Source organism: Amphibalanus amphitrite, unplaced genomic scaffold (assembly GCF_019059575.1).
Source record: "Amphibalanus amphitrite isolate SeventyFive unplaced genomic scaffold, NRLGWU_Aamphi_draft 000701F_arrow, whole genome shotgun sequence".
NCBI classification, from domain to species: Eukaryota; Metazoa; Arthropoda; class Thecostraca; order Balanomorpha; family Balanidae; genus Amphibalanus; species Amphibalanus amphitrite.
In genome coordinates this window covers 186,381-205,999 of record NW_024882195.1, presented here as the reverse complement: position 1 = coordinate 205,999, position 19,619 = coordinate 186,381, and the positions used below count along the sequence as shown (strand labels likewise).

Below are 19,619 nucleotides of genomic sequence, written 5' to 3'. Positions count from 1 at the left end.
AGATTTTGGCAGTTCTCCACCTCTGTCGGAGCTCGATATTTGAGACCCCTGACGAGGGCGGTCTGTGGTTGGTGGTGGGGTGGCAGCCGCAGCCAGTTGATGTGGTTTATGTGGCGCCGGGGTAATTTTTAGCTGTGTGAGTACGAGTAGCAAAACCTCAAATATTTAGGTTCTCATTAATCAAATTTACCGCTATACCCGTGAGATACACCGCCGATGAAAACCGGAAAGATAGATATGCATCAGGCTGCAGCATCTCGGAGCCAGGGGAGCAGACCGCTGATATCTTGATAGATAGCTAGATCGTTTATTAGATACCTTCACTGACATGGATTTTATGGCATGCACGTCAATCACACAAAAATACCCAAGTCAACATGACAAACACGTCGGTAAACGGTCTTGAACACACTACATTGTGAATGTAGGTAAAAGGAGATAACAAACAAAATGCTTTTGACACTAAAAACTTAAAAAATAAAAATGAATACACTACACTTTTTTGGAGTTTGTTGTAGGTAGACACATCTCCTGCCACAGCTTTATTAGATACTCGAACCAGTAATGATACCGTCAGCATTCCATGTTGTCAATGTGATTTCTATCATACATGTTTGTCGTACCACATAGAGTTGCACACACGTTAATTTATTACACCACATGAAATACAGCGTTGGTACAGTACACACAATGTAACTCGGTTCACTCAATTTCAATGCACTACTGAATCATTTGAACAATACAAATTTATAGCTAAAAATGAGCATGATCCGGAGTAGCGAGCAAGCGATTATAAAAAAAAATAACTCCTAAAACAGTATTCCGCAGTGGCAGATACACGTCAACCAATACCATTCACACCGTCGGACTAGGTAACAATCCTCAGTAGTGGTAGCTGGTAGCTGAATAATGCTGTTTTTCTATGTAACAAAATCAATGAAGTCTGTTCATGTCGTTGTTAATGACCCTTTAGCTCCATTCCGCCCGTAGACTTGGCTTTATTTGAATTTGATACTTTTCCTATAAATCCCTTTCAGTGTCATGCTCGCTCATAGACCCAGTAGAATTCTCAGATTGCCAAAGGTGCATGCATACTCTCCCAGCCAGCAATGCGTTCAGATGCGGTTGGGGAAGGTCGGGATTACCTCGGGAAATCCCAACCCGCCCCAGCCAGGTTGGGTGCGTTCCCACTACTTTGGGGATTGAATGCTGTCAGCTAGCAATCGAGTCCAACCCCACACGTGATTTCTGTAACCACCCCGACCTTCCCCCCACTGGCATTTGGTCAGGATCAAGTCTGAAACGGAGACCCCACGGACTAAAAACGCCCCGGATGTCCCGACTTGCCCCGCAACGGCCGGCCGGGAAATCCGAGGCGCACCGACATCGCCCTATGTGATTTCCCTCCCCAAGTGGGATCCGTGCAGAAATTACTAACACTTTCCCACCAGTAAAAAATGCACCAAGACCAGGAATCCAAAGGTGTCTCAATGACTGGGTAGCACTGGGTATGTGTGTGTGATTTCCCAACAGTTCCCCAACGATCAAGAAGCCGAAGCCAGCCCAGTGACCTTGAGTTTCACATTTTCCCGATAATTACCTAGCCAGTCCCGGAATCCATGGGGATTTTCCAGGTGGACTCCTAACTTGTTTTTGGCCGGTTGGAATTTCCGGACCTTTTCCCAACGCTCCTCCACCGTATCCTGACCACATTGCTGACTGAGCTGAGGGGGCACACCACAGAAGACAGACACCGCTCTTAGCAGTGACGTCAAAGATGGACGAACTATATTGGCTCATTTGGGCAGTTGTGGGAGTCTTATCGCGCGAACACGCTCAACACTACTCATGTTTTGGTTTTGTTGGTAAATTAGTGCCGATCGAAAAACTAGGCATCCGCTCGTTACGCCTATTTCATCTTGCATCGTTATGCTCGTTAGGCGCGTCGTTATTCCGTTTACGTACAGCGGTAAGTTATTTCCTGGATAGTTTCTGAAGCAGTAAGGAAAGTTCTATTTGAGCAATGTCTGTCTTCTAGGTGCCGGGAAAACTTCGGTGCAATATGGAGCACAGCATTAGCAACAGCGAATCATCAAAATGGTGCCAGAATGTGTGTTTTTGCCTTTTTAGAGCGATAGTAGTGCCTGTGCTTCGTTAGTTTACATAGAATAGGCCCCAAATATTGAACAGACCACCAATATAACGTTTTAAAAAAGGTTGAGTGTCTACGATCGGTTAGCTTCGATACAACTGTTCGGGACAAAGGTCGGGAAAAACCATTTATACCACTGGAGAAAACATAAATATCTTATACAGTAGTTCAGCCCGATCCCTAAGGCTTTGTGTTTCAAGTTCCTGAAAGCCACCCTACAGGTCGATTTTTGGAAGGACTGTATAATCGCGCTCAATAGGAATTGCTCAATAAACATGCATTGCAGAAGCCATGCACATTGCACGACCACCCTCTTCTCGATGCGTGGTAGGGAGTTATAACTCGACAAAGCAGACAACAGCTCAAATGCTGTGTTATCTTTCACTTGGAACTCAAAGCACAAAGACGTCTGGTGCTCCACACTTTTCGAAACATGTTGTAGGCGCTGGATAATGCTTTACGGTTGGCTTGAGCTGAGTGATTTTACTCTGATTTATTTCCAACTAAAGTTGATCAGGATGTCGTAATATTTCGGTAATAAAATAAAATATAAACTCAGGCACAAAATAGCACACTTCACACTGGTTCTTATCACCGTCTTTCTCACAGGTTCTTCTTCTTTCACGCAAACAATCTCAACCACAACCACCGTCAAAAGCGATTTTTGGTCCGCGGCTACATGAAAGGCTTATTCTACACCAATTAAACTTAAATATCACTTAACTTCTTCCTTCCTTGCCTTGCGGTTTCGATACTTATTTTCAAAACCTTTGTTCTAAACCTATTTTTACTTGTTCAAAATTATTTCTGTCCTACTTTTCTACTTCAGCAAAATTTTCTTTGGTGTAGCTCGTGCCCGTCACGAATGACGCCGCCGACATAGAAACGGCATCTACACCCCCGCCCCCGTCGGCGCACGTTAGCCCGAGCGTCACTTAGTGTTCGCTTCGACGGTTGTTATTCTCCTGCTTCCGCGAGGAGAACCAGCTTAGTCACCGGACGCGTCAGCACTGTGCTTTTCGTCTGCACGTCCGCCGCACGAACGGCTCCACCCGCATCTGGAAAGACGCGTGTCACGCGCCCGATGCTCCATGTGCTCCTAGGAGCGTTCTTGTCTGCGATGATAACTACGTCTCCGACTTGTAGGTTTCTTTCTTCCCTCGTCCACTTCTGCCTGTGCTGCAGAGTCTGCAGATATTCTTGGCTCCATCTTCTCCAGAACTCTGTTGCCAGATACTGAACCTGCCGCCATCTTCTTCTGGTGTAGTTGTCGCTGTCGCTAAACGCACCAGGCGGTAGGTGAGGGCCGGCTCGAAGGAGAAGAAGATGGTTGGGCGTCAGAGGGTCGAGATCCAGTGGATCGTCCGACGCTGGTGTCAGTGGACGGCTATTGAGAATCGACTCAACTTCACACAGCAGTGTCGATAGGCCTTCTTCGTCCACGACTTGACTGAGCAGTAGTGAGCTCAGTATCTTCCTGACAGAGCGAATCTGTCGCTCCCATACTCCACCATGGTGAGAAGCGCCAGGTGGGTTGAACTTCCACTTCACGTGATGCTGAAGCATTGCTTCATGGATCTGCTGCAGGTTCCATTTGTCTATCTCCTCACGCAGCTCTCTTTCGGCCCCGACGAGGTTCGTTCCATTGTCCGACCGTATCTCTTCAGCTTGACCCCTCCTGGATACAAATCGGCGCAAGGCATTAATGAACGAGTCCGTTGAGAGGGTGTGAGCCACTTCAATGTGAACCGCTCGGGTCGTTAGACAGGTGAACAGCACGCCATACCGTTTGACCATACTTCTTCCCTTCTTCACGAGCAGGGGGCCAAACAGGTCTACCGCCGAGAACGTGAACGGCGGCCGGTCGGGCGTAACTCGATCCACGGGCAGATCGGCCATCTTTTGCGTCAGCGGTCTTCCTTGAAGTCGTCGGCATGTGAGACAGCGGGACAGGACCCGCCGAACAGCTGCGTTTGCACGCACCACCCAGAACTTCTCTCTGAGTGAAGCTAGGACATGCTGACGGCCTTGATGACCCACTGATTGATGCACGTCTTGGATGATGAGATCCGTTACGTGTGACTTGGCCGGCATAATAGCCGGATGCTTGCTTTCAAATGCTTGTGTAGACCGACCGAGACGCCCTCCGACTCGTAACACGTTCTGGTCTAGAACGGGATCGAGGCGGCTTATCGGGCTGGAGCGCTTGACATTTTGCATCCCTCTCAGTCTGCTTCTTTCTTCTTTGTAGCTTTGTGATTGAACATAGCTGATCACGGCCGTCTCTGCGTCATCAATTTCTTCCACAGACAGGAGAGCTGGTGTGGTCGGCTGATCAGCGCGAGCAGCTGTCCCCTTCTTGTTCGGCTTCTTCTTTTCGTTGGCCGATGTACTCGAGGCACTCGATCTGCTCCCGTCGTGTGCTGCTGTCCTCGTCTGCAGAGCCGAGAGCGCCCGCTCTGCCTTGGCCTTCAGGAGGCGTCTCAGCCGCAGGAAGAACGCCACCGCTCGCTTCAGTCGGTACCATGATGAGTACTGCAGTAGAAGTCTGTCTGTGGGGTTCTTCTCTGAGGTGCTTGTGACCGAAACTATCGCAGGTCGCTTCACTTCTGCGTCATTCTGGTCCAGTTGGGCAGGTAAGTTCAGATCCACAGGCCAGTGCTCTTCGTTTTTCCACAGGAACTCCGGTGCTGATGTCCATCTCGAACGATGGAGAAACTTCTCCACAGAAACCCCACGGGAGGCTTCATCAGCCGGATTCGACTTGCCATCGACGAATCGCCACTGACTTGGGTCTGAGTGCTGCTGTATGACCTGGACTCTGTTGGCCACGTATGTATGAAAACGGCTAGTTCTGTTCTTGATGTAACGGAGAACGGTAGAGCTGTCCGTCCAGAATGTAGTGCTGTCTACAGCTACTTCTAGCTCCCTCTTGAGCTGTGCGTCTAGACGTACTGCTACCGTGGCAGCTGTCAGCTCGAGGCGTGGAATCGTGACAGTCTTCAAGGGTGCTACTCTTGCCTTTCCAGCCAAGAATGAGCAGTGGGTCTTCCCTTCGATATCTGTCATCTGCAAGTAGGCTACTGCGCCGTATCCTGTCTCACTTGCATCGGCAAAATAGTGAGCCTGGCAGGAAGTGATGGCCTTGAAGCCTGGGGGCTTGTAACACCGTCTTATCTTGAAGTCCTGAAGGTGATGAAGAGCCTGCGTCCACTCTATCCACTTCTGTTCCAGGTGCTGAGGAATGGGGTCGTCCCATCCCAGGTCCAGCTGACAGAGATGCTGTAACAGGATCTTCGGAGCCATCAGAACGGGTGCTACGAACCCCAGAGGGTCAAAGAGCGAGCTGGTTGCCGATAAGATGCCTCTTCTTGTTGCAGGTTTTCTCATGTCCTGAACTTGAACTCCGATCGTGTCTGATGAGACATTCCAGAGGATGCCCAGAACACGTTTTTCGGCTGAGTCCGTCTCCAGTAAGCTTTTACTGGCTGCTTCTACCGCTCTGTCTTCTTCTGGGATGTGTTCCATGACTGACTTGTCATTCGAAACGAACTTCGTGAGGTGAAAACCCCCCTTCTGACATGCTGAGCGGAGCGACTCGGTTAACTTCACAGCTGAATCTACGTCTGGCACGGACTTCAAGCAGTCGTCTACGTAGAAGTTACGTTCTATCGTGTTCTTCACTTCCGAGTGGTCTTCAGTCCCTATGTCTTCTGCAGTTTTCTTGAGGGCAAAGTTTGAGCACGCTGGCGATGACTTGGCTCCAAAAAGGTGCACCCTCATCCGGTAGTCCTGTGGCTCCTGGGATGTGTCACCTTTAGGCCACCACAAGAACCGCAATAAATCTGCATCTTTCTCAGGCACTCTGACCATGTGAAACATGCTTTTGATGTCAGCGGCGAATCCGACTTCTTCCTGTCGGAATCTTAGCAGTACACCGAGCAGACTGTTTGTCAGATCAGGTCCTTGTAGCAGCTGATCGTTCAGTGACACGCCGCCGTACTTTGCTGAGCAATCGAAGACAACTCGCGTCTTTTCTGGCTTTGCAGGATGGCTGACGGCATGGTGAGGCAGATACCATGTCTTGCTAAGTCGATGGAGCTGGTCGGGAGGGACAACTTCAGCGTGACCTTCTCGGATGAGTTCTTCCACACACTCAGTGTAGCGCTGATGTAGACCTTCGTCCCTCTCGAGTCTTTTCTTGAGCCCTTCGGCTCGTCCTTCAGCCATCTTGCGATTATTCGGTAGGCTAGTGTCTTCGTACTTCAGTGGTAGAGCTATTTCATACTTTCCGTCGCGCAGTGTGATGCTGTCATTCACTTGTTTTTGCCAAAGCTTATCTTCGACTGACAGACTTGGTTCGCTGCCGACCTTCTCCGTGAAGTCACTGTTGTACATATCAGTCAGCATTTTAGCTATATCTTCTTTAGCGCTGGCGCCGACTCGGTTCAGTTTGACGGAGTTGCTGCTGGTGATGTTGGTTTTCTGGTCGCTGGGGCCCACTATGGTCCAGCCGAGGCGGGTCTTGATGGCGTATGGTCCGCCGTCTTCGCAGTGTACGATGTCCCAGGGCTCCATGGCGAGAGGACAGTTACATCCGATCAGCAGGCCGACGTCTTCTGCTTCCACGACCGGAATCTTGATGCCAGCGAGGTGAGGCCACTGCTGCACGACAGATGCGTCCGGTATATCGCTGCTCGTGACAGGGATCTTCTTGATTGTGTATGTACACGGCAGTTTTACGCTGCCGCTCCCGTCCAGGCTTGATACTTGAAGTCCGGTTAGGGCTTCGCTGCTGATTTTTAGCTCGTCTTGCTCCACGGTCGTTATCGCCAGTGACGTTTCTTCTCCCTTTAGCTTCAACTTCTCAGCGAGAGCGTTGGTGATGAATGTTGCCGAGCTGCCACTGTCAAGAAAGGCGTACGTTTTGCTTGTTTTTTCCGTTCCGGCCCGTGACCAGCACGGGTAGTATGGACATGACAGGTCCGGCTCGGTCCGTCGTCGTTCCGCCGCATACTTCACTTCTTGGCTCGGGCAGCGGACCGGGTCTTCCTTTTTCTGAATTTCTTGGGTCCATGTGAAGCAGAGTTGGGTGACGAGAGCCGCACTTCGAGCATGTCTTCCTTTTGCGACACTGTCTAGAGCTGTGCCCGTATCGGAGGCATCCAAAGCATAGGCCACTTTTCTTGACCAGCTCCAGTCTCTCGCTGGTAGTCTTATGCAGCATCTTCTGGCACGCTTCCAGGTCGTGACCTTCCTTGCAACACGGACAGAGTTCGCCGTTTGCTGCATCTTCCGTTGTTTTCGTCACATGAATTTTCGATTTCTTTACTTTTACATCTTCTCTTCTGTTTACAGGTGATGACTTTGTTCCACTGGAGATAGCAGCCATCTCAGCGGTTCCAAACACGGGATCGGCCGCCACTTCCACTTCCTTCTCCACGAACTCCACGACATCTTGAAAGCTGGGCTTCGCGTCCTGTCTTGTCAGAGAGAAGGCTAACCGTCGCCAGCCCTCTTGAAGGGCGGCTGGTAGCTTGCCAACAATCTTCTGCAGGTTCTTTGGGTGGTTTACCTCAGTTAGACTGCTGATGTCTTCCATAGCATTCAAACAGCCTCTCAGTTTGATAGCGAAGTCTTCCAGCCCGTCTATATCCGTGGCTCTGATCGCGGGCCAGGTGAGCAGCGTTTCCACGTACGCCTTAGATATTTTGTAGTCATCGCCGTATTTTCGGTCGAGAGCCTTCCGAGCCTCAGCGTAGCCCTTTACTGGATCAATGTGCATGTAGCTCCGCACTATGGTGTTGGGCTTTCCGTCTGTGTATTGATCCAGAAAGTGCAGGCGCTCCGCGCAGTCTTCTGTCCTTTTGGCTATCCTGCTTTCAAATGCGCGGATGAATCCTTTATACTCCAAAGGATCGCCTCGGAAAGTCTGAATCTGCGACTGGGGTAGCAGAGTTCTCTTCTGTTGAGTTAACAGTGCTTGAATAGCTGTCAGTTCTCGTTGCGAATCGTCATTGTCATCGCCATTCGCAGCTGAGCCTTGTCGTCTTGGAATGGTTTCTTCATTGAGGACACTCGCGCTCATCTCAAGTGCCTTTTCTCTTGCTTCAGCAAGCGCAATTTCTTCTCGCAGCTGAAGCCTCTCTCGTTTCATTTTAAGCTCCATTTCTTCACGAAGAAGTCGTTCTTTTTCTTCGAGTAGAGCTACTTTGGCCTCTAGCTCTGCCCTCTTAAGAGTTTCTTGGGCTCTTTGGCTTGAGGTAGAGGAACTTGAAAGGAGAGACGTATGTGACATTGAGCTTCTGCATTCAATTGCCTCCGCTTGCTCTTCGGTAGCTAGAGCTTTCTCCAGTCTTTCTATCAGAACAGCCTTGTTACCGCTTGTCGACAGGCCTCTTTTTCTGAGTTCTTCCCGTAGGGACTTTGCCGTACGTAACGGTAGGTCGTTTGGAGAGTCAGCTCCCATCTTCTTATGTACTTTGACTTACACTTGCGTTGTTTACGTTAAATGATTCTTACGTTAAACAAACTTCATATCTTCATATCTTAAACTTGACTAAATGTAAGAATCATAAACGTAGAAAACCGCTTTTGACTAAATGTAGGCGCTGGATAATGCTTTACGGTTGGCTTGAGCTGAGTGATTTTACTCTGATTTATTTCCAACTAAAGTTGATCAGGATGTCGTAATATTTCGGTAATAAAATAAAATATAAACTCAGGCACAAAATAGCACACTTCACACTGGTTCTTATCACCGTCTTTCTCACAGGTTCTTCTTCTTTCACGCAAACAATCTCAACCACAACCACCGTCAAAAGCGATTTTTGGTCCGCGGCTACATGAAAGGCTTATTCTACACCAATTAAACTTAAATATCACTTAACTTCTTCCTTCCTTGCCTTGCGGTTTCGATACTTATTTTCAAAACCTTTGTTCTAAACCTATTTTTACTTGTTCAAAATTATTTCTGTCCTACTTTTCTACTTCAGCAAAATTTTCTTTGGTGTAGCTCGTGCCCGTCACGAATGACGCCGCCGACATAGAAACGGCATCTACACATGTGCTTAACTCCTCGCCCAATTTGATCAAATTAGGCATTTGCTCATATAAAAACAAAAATAAAAACGAATCCCTTCTTTGCCAGACCGGACTAAGAGTTGAGCCATGAAGTATTGAGTGTCCTCGCGCGGCTTTGAGTTCCGATTTCCAGGTGACCGGTGCCATAGCCCTCGCGCTATTTTTTCTGTTTTGTCGAGATATGACTATCTACCACGCAGCTGGAAGGTGGCCGTACCTTATGCTTACAACCCTTGATGGGTGATGTGGCAAATGAGGAATAAAGAGGGCGACAGATACAAGCCAGCCCCGTAACTTTTCCCCGTGGATATTGTAGCCACTTGTGGCCCAACCCACGTTGTGTGATACCACATCTCATACGTACATGAGGACAATAGCAAAATAAGTATATGGATGAACTAAAACAACATGTAAAACAAACTGAGCATGATAAATATAGATATAAATATGAGTACCCATAATGGCGTTCCTGAGATTCGCTGTTGCTAATGATGTTCCCTATATTGCACCGAAGTTTTCTAGCACCTTTGGCTGTATCTGAGATTCCACTGGGAGTTCGAGCGATAACCAATTCAGCTACACAATGCCATTTTTTGCATGAATACCACTTGCAAAATGAGCTGGAGGCAGAAGTGACGCCTTCACATTTGCCTTTCCACCCGCGAAGTGCACACACTGAAGCTCATTTACTCTTTTCACGTCATGAATGCGGCGGTCACCATATCCATGGCGCTGCTGACGAAGTAGCAGCAGTAGCAGTAGCGACAGCATCAGCCCGGCCATCAGCGCCAGCATGGCACCAAGCAGGACATACGGCAGGACGTGGAGGTGGGAGGTGAGCCAGCCGTCCAGGGACCCGCGGGAGGCATCAGCGGACCCGCTGGAGGCATCAGCGGACCCGCTGGAGGCATCCAGGGATCCGCGGGAGGCATCAGAGGTCCAGGAAGAGGCATCAGAGGGAAGCGGCGTCTGGGATGGGAGAGACCCAGCAGAGGAGACTCCCTTGACGCTCTTCCTAAGGAACTTTAGGGTATTCGAGTCAGAGACTCGGCGCTTAGGGGCGACCAGAGCCCGCTTCGGCAGGGAGAGGAGTCGGCGAAGGAAATCGCTGTTGATGCTGTCATCAGACCCTGAGGAAGGCATCTCCTCAGGTTGGATTTCATCTTGATCGAAAGCGAAGGAAGCGACGACGCTCGCATCGCCGGATGACAGTTTCACCCTCGCGGCTCTTCTGTTCATGAAGATTTCAACAATAGGCTTGTCTGTCTGCGGAGGACCCCTCTCCTCCAGTCCTTCCGTACCGCCCTTGGTCAGGGATGTCTTTCCTGTGGCAAGGTGTCCCTTCTTGGTGGTGTCCTGTTCCGAGCTGCCACTACTGTGACTGGAACTACCAATGCTACCCGCATTATTTGCAGTACCCGCAATACCCCCGTTACCTGCATTACCTGTAGTACGTGCAATTACCGCGTTACCAGCGGCAGTGGCAGTACCTGCAATATCCGCAATGATATTACCGGTACCACCACTACCACTGCCACCCTCAATACCCTCGGTACCACCACTACCACTGCCACCCTCAACACCCTCGGTACCGCCACTACATGCCCCGCCCCGACAAATACTGGTCTGTGGTGGACGGATGTCCTTCCGGCCATTGGTTTCATCTACAACAGCTTCCTGAGAGGCGACCTCCCCATTCGCGACGTAATCGTCCCAGCTGTAGTAAGCCATCTTGTTGTCATCATCATCCTTTGCAGGGGCATCACCGTCAGCCAGTCTGGAGGGGCTATCTTCATCGGCTTTTACGTCTTCCTCGTCCTCCTTACCGCCTTTATTCGAGTCCTGCTGTTCGATGCCTCCCTGACTGTTCTGAGCAGTGTCTGGGTCGCCCGTCCCTCCACCCGGCGCGTCGTCACCGGTCTCCTGGCCCTTCTGCTGGCACTGGGGATTGTCTGCGGAGTCGGGGAACGGGGTCCAGCCGTCCTCGGCACACCAGCGCCGGTCCAGCAGGACAAAGAACAGCTCGTACTGCGCCTGACTGAGCTGACCCGCCACGCCGCCCGCAGACAGGGCCCGCGTCCACCTCTCCGTGGGGCAGATCGGGGGCAGTGGAGCGGTCACATCCAGCTCCGAGATACGCACCTCGGTGCACGGCGAGAACGTCAGCGAACCGTTCGCAGCCTCAATTACCTCCATTTTGCGGATTTTGAACGCGGGCGAGAAGCCGTCAGCGCTTCGCACCATCTGCACACCGAGGAAGGCGTCCTTTCGCAGCTGGTTTACGCGGATGACGTCCAGCTTGAACGACTCTCTAGCGAGCACCTTCAGGCCCTCCGAGTGCAGCTCACCAATGCTGGACTTGGAGATCTCCATGCTGGACACGGTCAGGTTGAAGCTCTCCCTCTGAATTGTATCAAAATGACTGTTCTCCACCCTTAGCTCCTGCACGTCTCCGTAAAACGATCCCGGGTGTGTGTTCTCAACACTGAGGGAGTTAATAGTAAAGGACCCGAAAGGGTTCTGCCCGTGGAAGCACTTGGCCCTCATCTCTTTGACTTTAACAGTGTTCCATTCGGTGTAATAAGCGCTCCCTCCAAAGCTGTGCTCCTGACAGTCGTCCATTGTGACGTTAGTAAGTGACATACTAAACATGGGCGCCGAAAACCCGCTCGACTCCAGGTTAAGGCTATGGACATGCTGAAGGGACACGCTTGGACCAGTGATACTAGCCTGATAGCTGAAGGCGTTAGGCATGACATTAAGGTTTTCGATGTGATGCATTCGAATGGTTGTCTCCGATTGCCAAACGTCCGAGAAGGAGTGGCTCTCGGCCTGCAGAGACTGCACGTTCTGGAACAGCACCGAGCGCAGCCTGGTCTGGTTGTGGGAGGCCATGCCGTCCCGCCTGATCTCCAGCTGGTCCACATCACTGATGGTGAGGTTGACCAGGGACGGCAGGTCTCCGATCACGTCCTCCTCGAGGATGAGCTGCTGCATGTTGCGGATGGTCACCGAGTGAGCGGTGGCAGGGATGTCTCCCTTCCGGAGGGTCATCTGCGAAATACAGCACACAATTTAAATGCACTCGATGTAACAATTCCGTTGTTTATGTACGCAAATGGCTTAAAATAGCACTGAAGCACGTAAGAATGCATTGTATCGTACATCACACAGCATCACATAACGAAAAAAGGGAACAACATCATGAACGTATGAAATAAAAGCAACGGAAACTCCCATAATGAATGTTTTCTGATGCCATACCGACGATTGTTCACCTTATCTTGTTCCGGGCAGTCGCACGTCACCCTCTTGGCGTCCGCACATGAGGGCAGCACGGAGCAGCAGGACCAGCCGCACACGGCCGGCTGGCCGCTGGGCCGGCCCAGCACAGCTCCGTTCAGCACCAGTGACGTCACCAGCAGTCTCGGCAGCCACTGAGACAGCAGCGGCGACTCGCCGCGACTGATTGCCATGGCGACTCTCTGGAAAATTATAACAGTGCGCGCTGACGTGGAGACGGAGAGCAGTTTAAACCGCGCCAGGACGGTCTACTGATCGACTTGATCATTTTTACAGCTTAGGTGAAAGTTCAAGCCACCAGAGATCATCAATGTCAAATTTTCTTGGCTTTGAAATTCTTGGACTAATCGGCTCAGAATTCATGATCCCGCGCCACGCTGGGCTATTCAGCTGAACGCAACCTGGCTGGGGAGGGGGGGGGGGCAGAGTCTGCCCCGTCTAACTTCAGAACGGACGGTTGTAGAAAGGCAGGAAAATGTTAATCGAAAGCTATCAACAAGACGGTTCTTTGGAGCAAAAATTTTACTCTTAGTAGATCACAAGTCAGGTCAAATTAAGGTGGAGGGTGGGCAACTTTAAACATACTATCAGATAAGTGGTAGAGTTAGTCATTAGATGTATTCATTTCAAAATGCATAGTGTAGCCAGGCCTTAACCCGCGCCGGGCCGGTGCTCTGAGATTCCGCGCCGGGCCGGGGGGGGGGGTGTTCACCCCCTTCTAAATCGGCTCTTGAGCTACGTAGCGACACGCTGTAAGCGGCAATCGAAAGAACGTCCAAAATAAGGACGAAAACACATCGGCCATTTTTTGGGTCAGGTCAAAGGTCAGGTCACCAGAGGTCACCAAAGGTAAAATGTTGACTATTTCAACATTTTGGAAACTGCCAACGGCTATCTCGGGAACCGATAGAGCTACAGCGCCGCGGAAAAGCGCATTCGATAGCCCTTTCAGAGACCTTTCTAAGTAATGCTCTCAGATTTGACCTCAGATCAACGGTTTAGCCTCCAGAGAGCAAAAACTCCAAAAAAAACCGTTTTTACGAAAAGCATTTTTTTCGGCAATAACTTTTGACTTAAAAGAGTCATGACATTACTTTTGCCAGCATCGTGTTCCTCTCGTTGAGACGCGTCGAGTGAACTATAATTTGACCTTGCAAGGTCAACTTGAAAATTTGACCTCAGGGCAAGGTCATAACCTGACCGGAAAAGGTCATGTTGCGTATCCGTCGATCCGCAACGTCGAGCCGAACACATCTAAGGCGTCTTCAGCGCTCTAGCACGCCTCTACCAGAAGTTATTAGCGGAAAACTGTTAGATTCTGTTCGTGACCTGAGATGACCTCGGGGACATAACGAGGGGCACAGCTGCCATTTTCCGGTTCAGTGTGACAATTTTACCTTACATCTCGATGTTTGAGAGTGTCTAGAATAGCGTTCGTGCAAAACAGACGCTTTTCAATTTTCTCCCATTGACTTATAATGGAGAGGCCGCAAAATTGACCTGACCTCAGGTCACCGGTATCAACTACATTCCGAGATTAACATTTGATAGATAATGCTGCTCTAAGCAATCGCTGAAAGTTTCAAGGCCATCGATCAATCAATGTAGCTATGGCGAGCATTCTTATTTTTTTTCTGAGGTGAGGTCACTTGGCGTAACCTGGTGACCTGACCTAAGGCGACCTGGGTCTGAAATTTTCACAACATGTGCGGAAAAGATGCACGCACAGACCTGCAAAAAACGGCGGCCGTTTTTGAGATATCTGCGAAAAACGCAGGGGGGGGTGGTGTTCAAACACCCCCCCCCCCGGCCCGGCGCGGGTTAACTCCATCAGATGAAAGCCACTAGCCAGTTCGATGCTTTTTTGGTTGCTGCTAGTTTTTTTCGCTTTCAATAATGTAACCATACAAAAAAGACGTGCGACAAAAATACTATATTTACAATTCAAGGCAAAATATGTTGTGGAGGCCGGCAGGAAATTTACAGAGTTTTAAAACCGTATAAACTAAAGCCCCATCAATAATTGTAATTATGGGCTGCTGTGGACATTTTCAACAAAGGGAAGCGTCGGAAACCTGTACAAGGCAAGAGGTGATCGGTAGCGAGTCCGGAGGACACCTGGAAAGACAAGATATTTTGATAATTTTGGTTTGAGAATATGGCGGGCGGGAGTGTGACAATGAACGCCCAGCGGTACATGGCAGCGCTGTTTAGGCTCTGGACGGCGCTAAAGAGGAGACTGGAAGGTGATGTCCGGCTGATTGATGGCCAGTGCGTGCAACAGGACGATGGGACCGCTTAAACGGCCGCCGCAGCCCGTGACTGGCTGCGACACGCTTCGGGGAGCGGCTGCTCTCTCGGCTGCAGGCGAGCCCATGACCCGTGCATTATCCGGACCTCAACGCCCCTAAAATTCCTATTTGGGGACAGCTGAAAATTTAAAAGTACGGAATGAATAGAAAAACCAGCAGTGGGCTGAGGAAATCAGTAAATTGCGCGGTTCGGGGCATGCGACCGGAGTTCTGCCTCGCGGAGGTGGCACATTGGCAAGGGCGGATCCAGCTCAGAGTTTGGGGGGGGGGGGGGGGCAAACCATAACAATTTATTGACTCTTTCCATGCATCGTCCATAGGCGTAATGTTAAAATCATGCCGTTTGGGGGGGGGGGGGGCAAATGCCCATTTTGCCCCCCCCCCCTGGATCCACCACTGCACATTGGCACAAGCGATGCAGCACCCGTCTTTGTGCCTAGAGTGTTTTGGTATTCTTATGGAAAATGTGCTGTACGGACGGCACCGATCATGCAACCCGGTCATGTGTACCATACCACAAAACAACATTGAATATTCTATCGTTTGGTGCGATTTTGACGCTGCTGGTGTTTATGGTTTTCAAAATACGCAAATTTTAAAACCGTCCACTTTTTCGGGAACTTCCGGTACCTTAACATCGCCCATACTGTTATTAATGCACGGATCGGATCCTGTCAAACTTACAGGTTTTACGTTCGTGCGTTATTCCCCCTCCCCCATAAAAAAGTGAAAGTGGTTTCGATCCCCTTCCTCTAGTTTCAATAAACAAAACATTGTTTTTTATCTTTAACCTAAGTTTAAAATGATTTTTCATACGGCTCCTTTTGACAACGGCAAGTTGTTTGATCAGTGATGATCATTCTCACCTCTGCAGTTTTTGAAGCGCCTTTTCTGCTGAGTGTCCCTGAGCTGCTCTGTTCAACAAACGTCGCCTGTGGCCGCCTCGCCAGGTCTGGGCAATCAAAAGCCAGGCATAGACATTTAGGGGCACTTAGCAATGCGTCACTTGGGTAATCTCCACCGATGGCCTGTTTGATAGTAACATCACGGATTGTCGCCCCACTCATGCCGAGTTGAAAGTGCAAACTTGCAACACCATATAAAGTCAACAGAACACTTGACTGACCCTGGGTGTAAGCCTCCCTATCGCCGCGGCGGTGTTCTCCGGGGATGTACGATCTGATCTGATACGTAGCTATCACGGCGGCAACCTGTGATCCGTCCGCGTGACCGGTGAGGTGACTCATGCATGACGGAAACTTCTGACTGCAGAATATCAAATAGGGGAGAGCGGGGCCAGTTGAAACACGGGGTCAGATGAAACATGGCTTTATTTTCAACAGTATGCAACATATGGCGTTGCCGACACCACTGCGCATCCGCGCTCGACCACTTCCTTTGTCAACGGCGTTTGGGCGGCAAACGGACGGTAATTTTGATTTGACACTTGTTTTTGTGTTTTTGAGGGGCGTTTGGGAGAAATCGTTCTTATGAATATTTTGTGATATCTCACATACCTTTGTTTGCTGAAAGAAGAACTCCTGGCTCCGGAATAACACCTTATTTGGCCCTTCATTCAGCATGATGCCGTCCCTCCAGCTCGTTTGACATGTGCTTTACGGCGCGTGCGAGATGGCGGGAGGGGATGGGGTCAATTGAAACGCTTCTCTGAGGGTCAGTTGAAACAGGGCCACAGGCCGTTTCAATGGACCCCGGTGACCTTTGCAATGGTTATTGTTCAGGGGCTGTAAACATTAAAGGAAATAGTCCACCTTTGAAATGAGCTTTTAAACTGAAATAGTAGTTTAATAGAGCTCAATTTTTGAGTGACCCTTTTTCTCCAGCCTTTTGCTTGAAAGCACACTATAGCCTGAGATATTTCTCATTTTTCTCATCCGCCCATTTTACCATAGTCTATGTACTTTATGTCACCTATTATGAGGAGCTTTGCACTTTTAGCTTTCCAACGACCTATTGAATGTAGCATTTAGAAAAGTAAACCGGACAAAATATCTCCTTAAGAAAGTGGCCTTAAAGAGGAAAACATCCCATTGTTAAGGATAGGTGCAATTGACCCCACGGGCTGGTTCAATTGACCCTCGCATCGGGGTCATTTGAAACGGGCGTAGAGCTGTTTTATAAGCATGCGTTTGGCAGCAAAATATGTTTGAAACATAATTTTACATATCTTAAAATAAGGCCAAAAGAGCATATTTTTTCATGGCATTGTGCATTTTTCGATATGACAACTAGATCTCGCTGTGCATGTCAATATATAAAAAGTGGTTCAACTGGCCCCGCTCTCCCCTATGGGGTCACTTCCAGAGCTAGTTTCATCGTTTACTGCAATAAAACCGTGCATTGTGTACTCATACGAATCAACCAGTCACTGGCTCCCACCTCGGGCAGAACAACGATAGAACGGATGCAGCAGCTGAGAAATAGCTGTTGAACTAGGTGATTTTTCCGCTACTGCATGATCCAGTTGGGTCAAGCATCTGCCCTAGCTGCTGGTAGGACGGCACACAGGGAAGTTGCTGTCTAACGGACTTGTCATCGCTCACGACATCGGAGATGACGGCGAGCGGCTTGGTATCTGTATCACATGGACCACCTCATACCGGTATCTCGTGGTCAATGTTCGCCGTTTCGTGTCGATTCGCAGAGAAGATGACCAGTATGCCGAGTAGCGGCGGCGCAGCAGCGCTCCTTCCTGGGCGCCGGTCCCAGAGAACAGGTCCAGCTGGACGAGACAGATGACGGAGTCCTCCCATGTTTGTATAATATCTGTTATACCTAGCAGAACCTTCCACACGGAGGCCGTTCGGGTCTCACTTCAAAGAACAACAGAAACTCACACACGATCCACATTCGGTCACAATAGAAAACCAAACTGTCAAATGCACAACTGTCCTTTCCGAACTGAAGAAGGAACGTTCCTGAAATATATAAATTGGTTTTGGGCCAAGTTTATACTTCAGAAGATAGTCAGTAGGTATAAGTTTTAAATGTTTTGTCACGAACACTTCATGCAGTCTATTCACTCAGAGTTTTCAAAAACTTAATCACCGCTTAATATATATTGTTTCACGAGCAATTCCACACTTTAACACACTCCGCGATCACCGTACCTCACCGGATGGCCGACTGAACGGGGAACCACCAATCAGCACCGATCCTGGACCACTGGAAGAATCGCCTCCCAGCATTAGGGCACCGTTGTGAATCATCCAATCACACCCAATCACAATCACAGTAAAATCATCACAATCCCACACGCCGGGCTCGCCGCTGTGTCCGCGAATAGGCACTTGAGAGGCCTCTCCCCCGGCGCCGCGGCTCCGCCGACCCGACTGTACTGGACTGGCCCGCCACCAGCACCGGCCTGCACCGGTCTGCACCGGCCTGCACCGTCCGCTCCGAACCGCCCCTCCGCCGGCACTGGCGCGGCAGCCACGCCGCCGTCCAGGCTGAGCTGAGAGCTGGGCCTGCAGCCGGCACCGGGTGACACCGAACTCTGAACGACCACAGGATACTGCACAGTGAGGACAACGGGGACGGGCCTGTGCAGTGTCAAGTGTGCAGTGCTGAGTGCAGAGGCACGTCTTGACAGGAGGGCTGCATTACACACAATAACGGGAATCATCTCGCAAGGACATCATCCCACCGCGGCCGCGGCCTGCATCCTTCTGCGGCGGCTACTGTCGTTTTTCATCGAATTTAACTGATACGAGCAATAACGGTCACAGGCATACCCTCTTCAAATTCAGTCGGACATAAGCCATTGTCAATATTTGACCACTTACGGCAACTGCAGAGCTCCAGCGTATCGTCACATTATTTGCAGGACGCAGCGTTATCGACCTCACATTGAAATTGGGCCTCCCGACATTATCAACGGGATTAGCGTGCTCGGCACAGAGACTCTCGAAAGAGCGGCGGAGAATGCGACTCCCTGCAATCGGCGGTAGAGCTATCGGTCGTTGATTCTCAGCTATCATTTGAGGGGCCCCTCCGACGGCGGGCAGTCAGCACTAGCCGTATCTAAGCTTTCATGAGAATACGGGTCACCTCTTCCCTATCCTGTTCGGTTGTTCAGCCCTTGCCCTTTTGGCATCGAACACCCTCTGCGTTTTCCGCAAATATCTCATAAACGGTGGTGCACCTTATCATGCATCTCACCTGCACATCTTGTATAAATTTTAGACCCAGATCTTTCAAGGTCAGGTCCATGTAACGTTAGATGATCTCACAGAAATAGTCAAAATGCTGACCATTGCCAAGTGTTGATTTGTGAAAAGTTTTCATAATCGGAACAAATGTGATCATTTCACTTTTGGTGACTTTCAGTGACCTCAGTGATGACCTGATCGAAAAATCACGCAAATGATTCTGAAAGATCGTTTAGCTATTGCCTTTTCTGCTTCTGTCTTGTTTTCGAGGTAACTTCGTGTGGAGTGTGGACAAATGCGACTTACCCACTTACAGCATTACGAAGTTGGCCGAAACCTCGGAATGGTTTTTTTTTTCGCCACGAATTTCGCATCTAGTCATAAAACTATAAACGTGCAGACAGCTCGTCATGCATATTTTTGTGGCCTTCTATTGCAGAAAAGAAGTCACCCTTGCATCATTTCTTGAAAACATATCACAGCTTCTGCCTTTTCGATGCACCAGCACGCTGCACGCGTAACATTGATATGGAAACAGGAGCTCAGGTAAGATATGGTAGCGATGTTGACAATTTTCAGAAGAAATATAAAAAGAGC

At 49.7% G+C, this 19,619-nt stretch overlaps 1 protein-coding gene across 1 annotated transcript; it reads right to left on the bottom strand.

The window, feature by feature from the left end:
• Positions 1 to 293: 293 nt before the first annotated feature.
• LOC122364825 lies at positions 294 to 15,794 on the bottom strand. Its single transcript, XM_043335584.1, has 4 exons — positions 15,717 to 15,794; positions 12,514 to 12,720; positions 9,219 to 12,289; positions 294 to 2,587 (listed from the first exon to the last, which is right to left on the bottom strand). The coding sequence occupies exons 2-3, from the start codon at positions 12,709 to 12,711 to the stop codon at positions 9,812 to 9,814; spliced, it is 2,676 nt and encodes an 891-aa protein (XP_043191519.1). The 5' UTR covers positions 12,712 to 12,720; positions 15,717 to 15,794; the 3' UTR covers positions 294 to 2,587; positions 9,219 to 9,811.
• Positions 15,795 to 19,619: the final 3,825 nt, after the last annotated feature.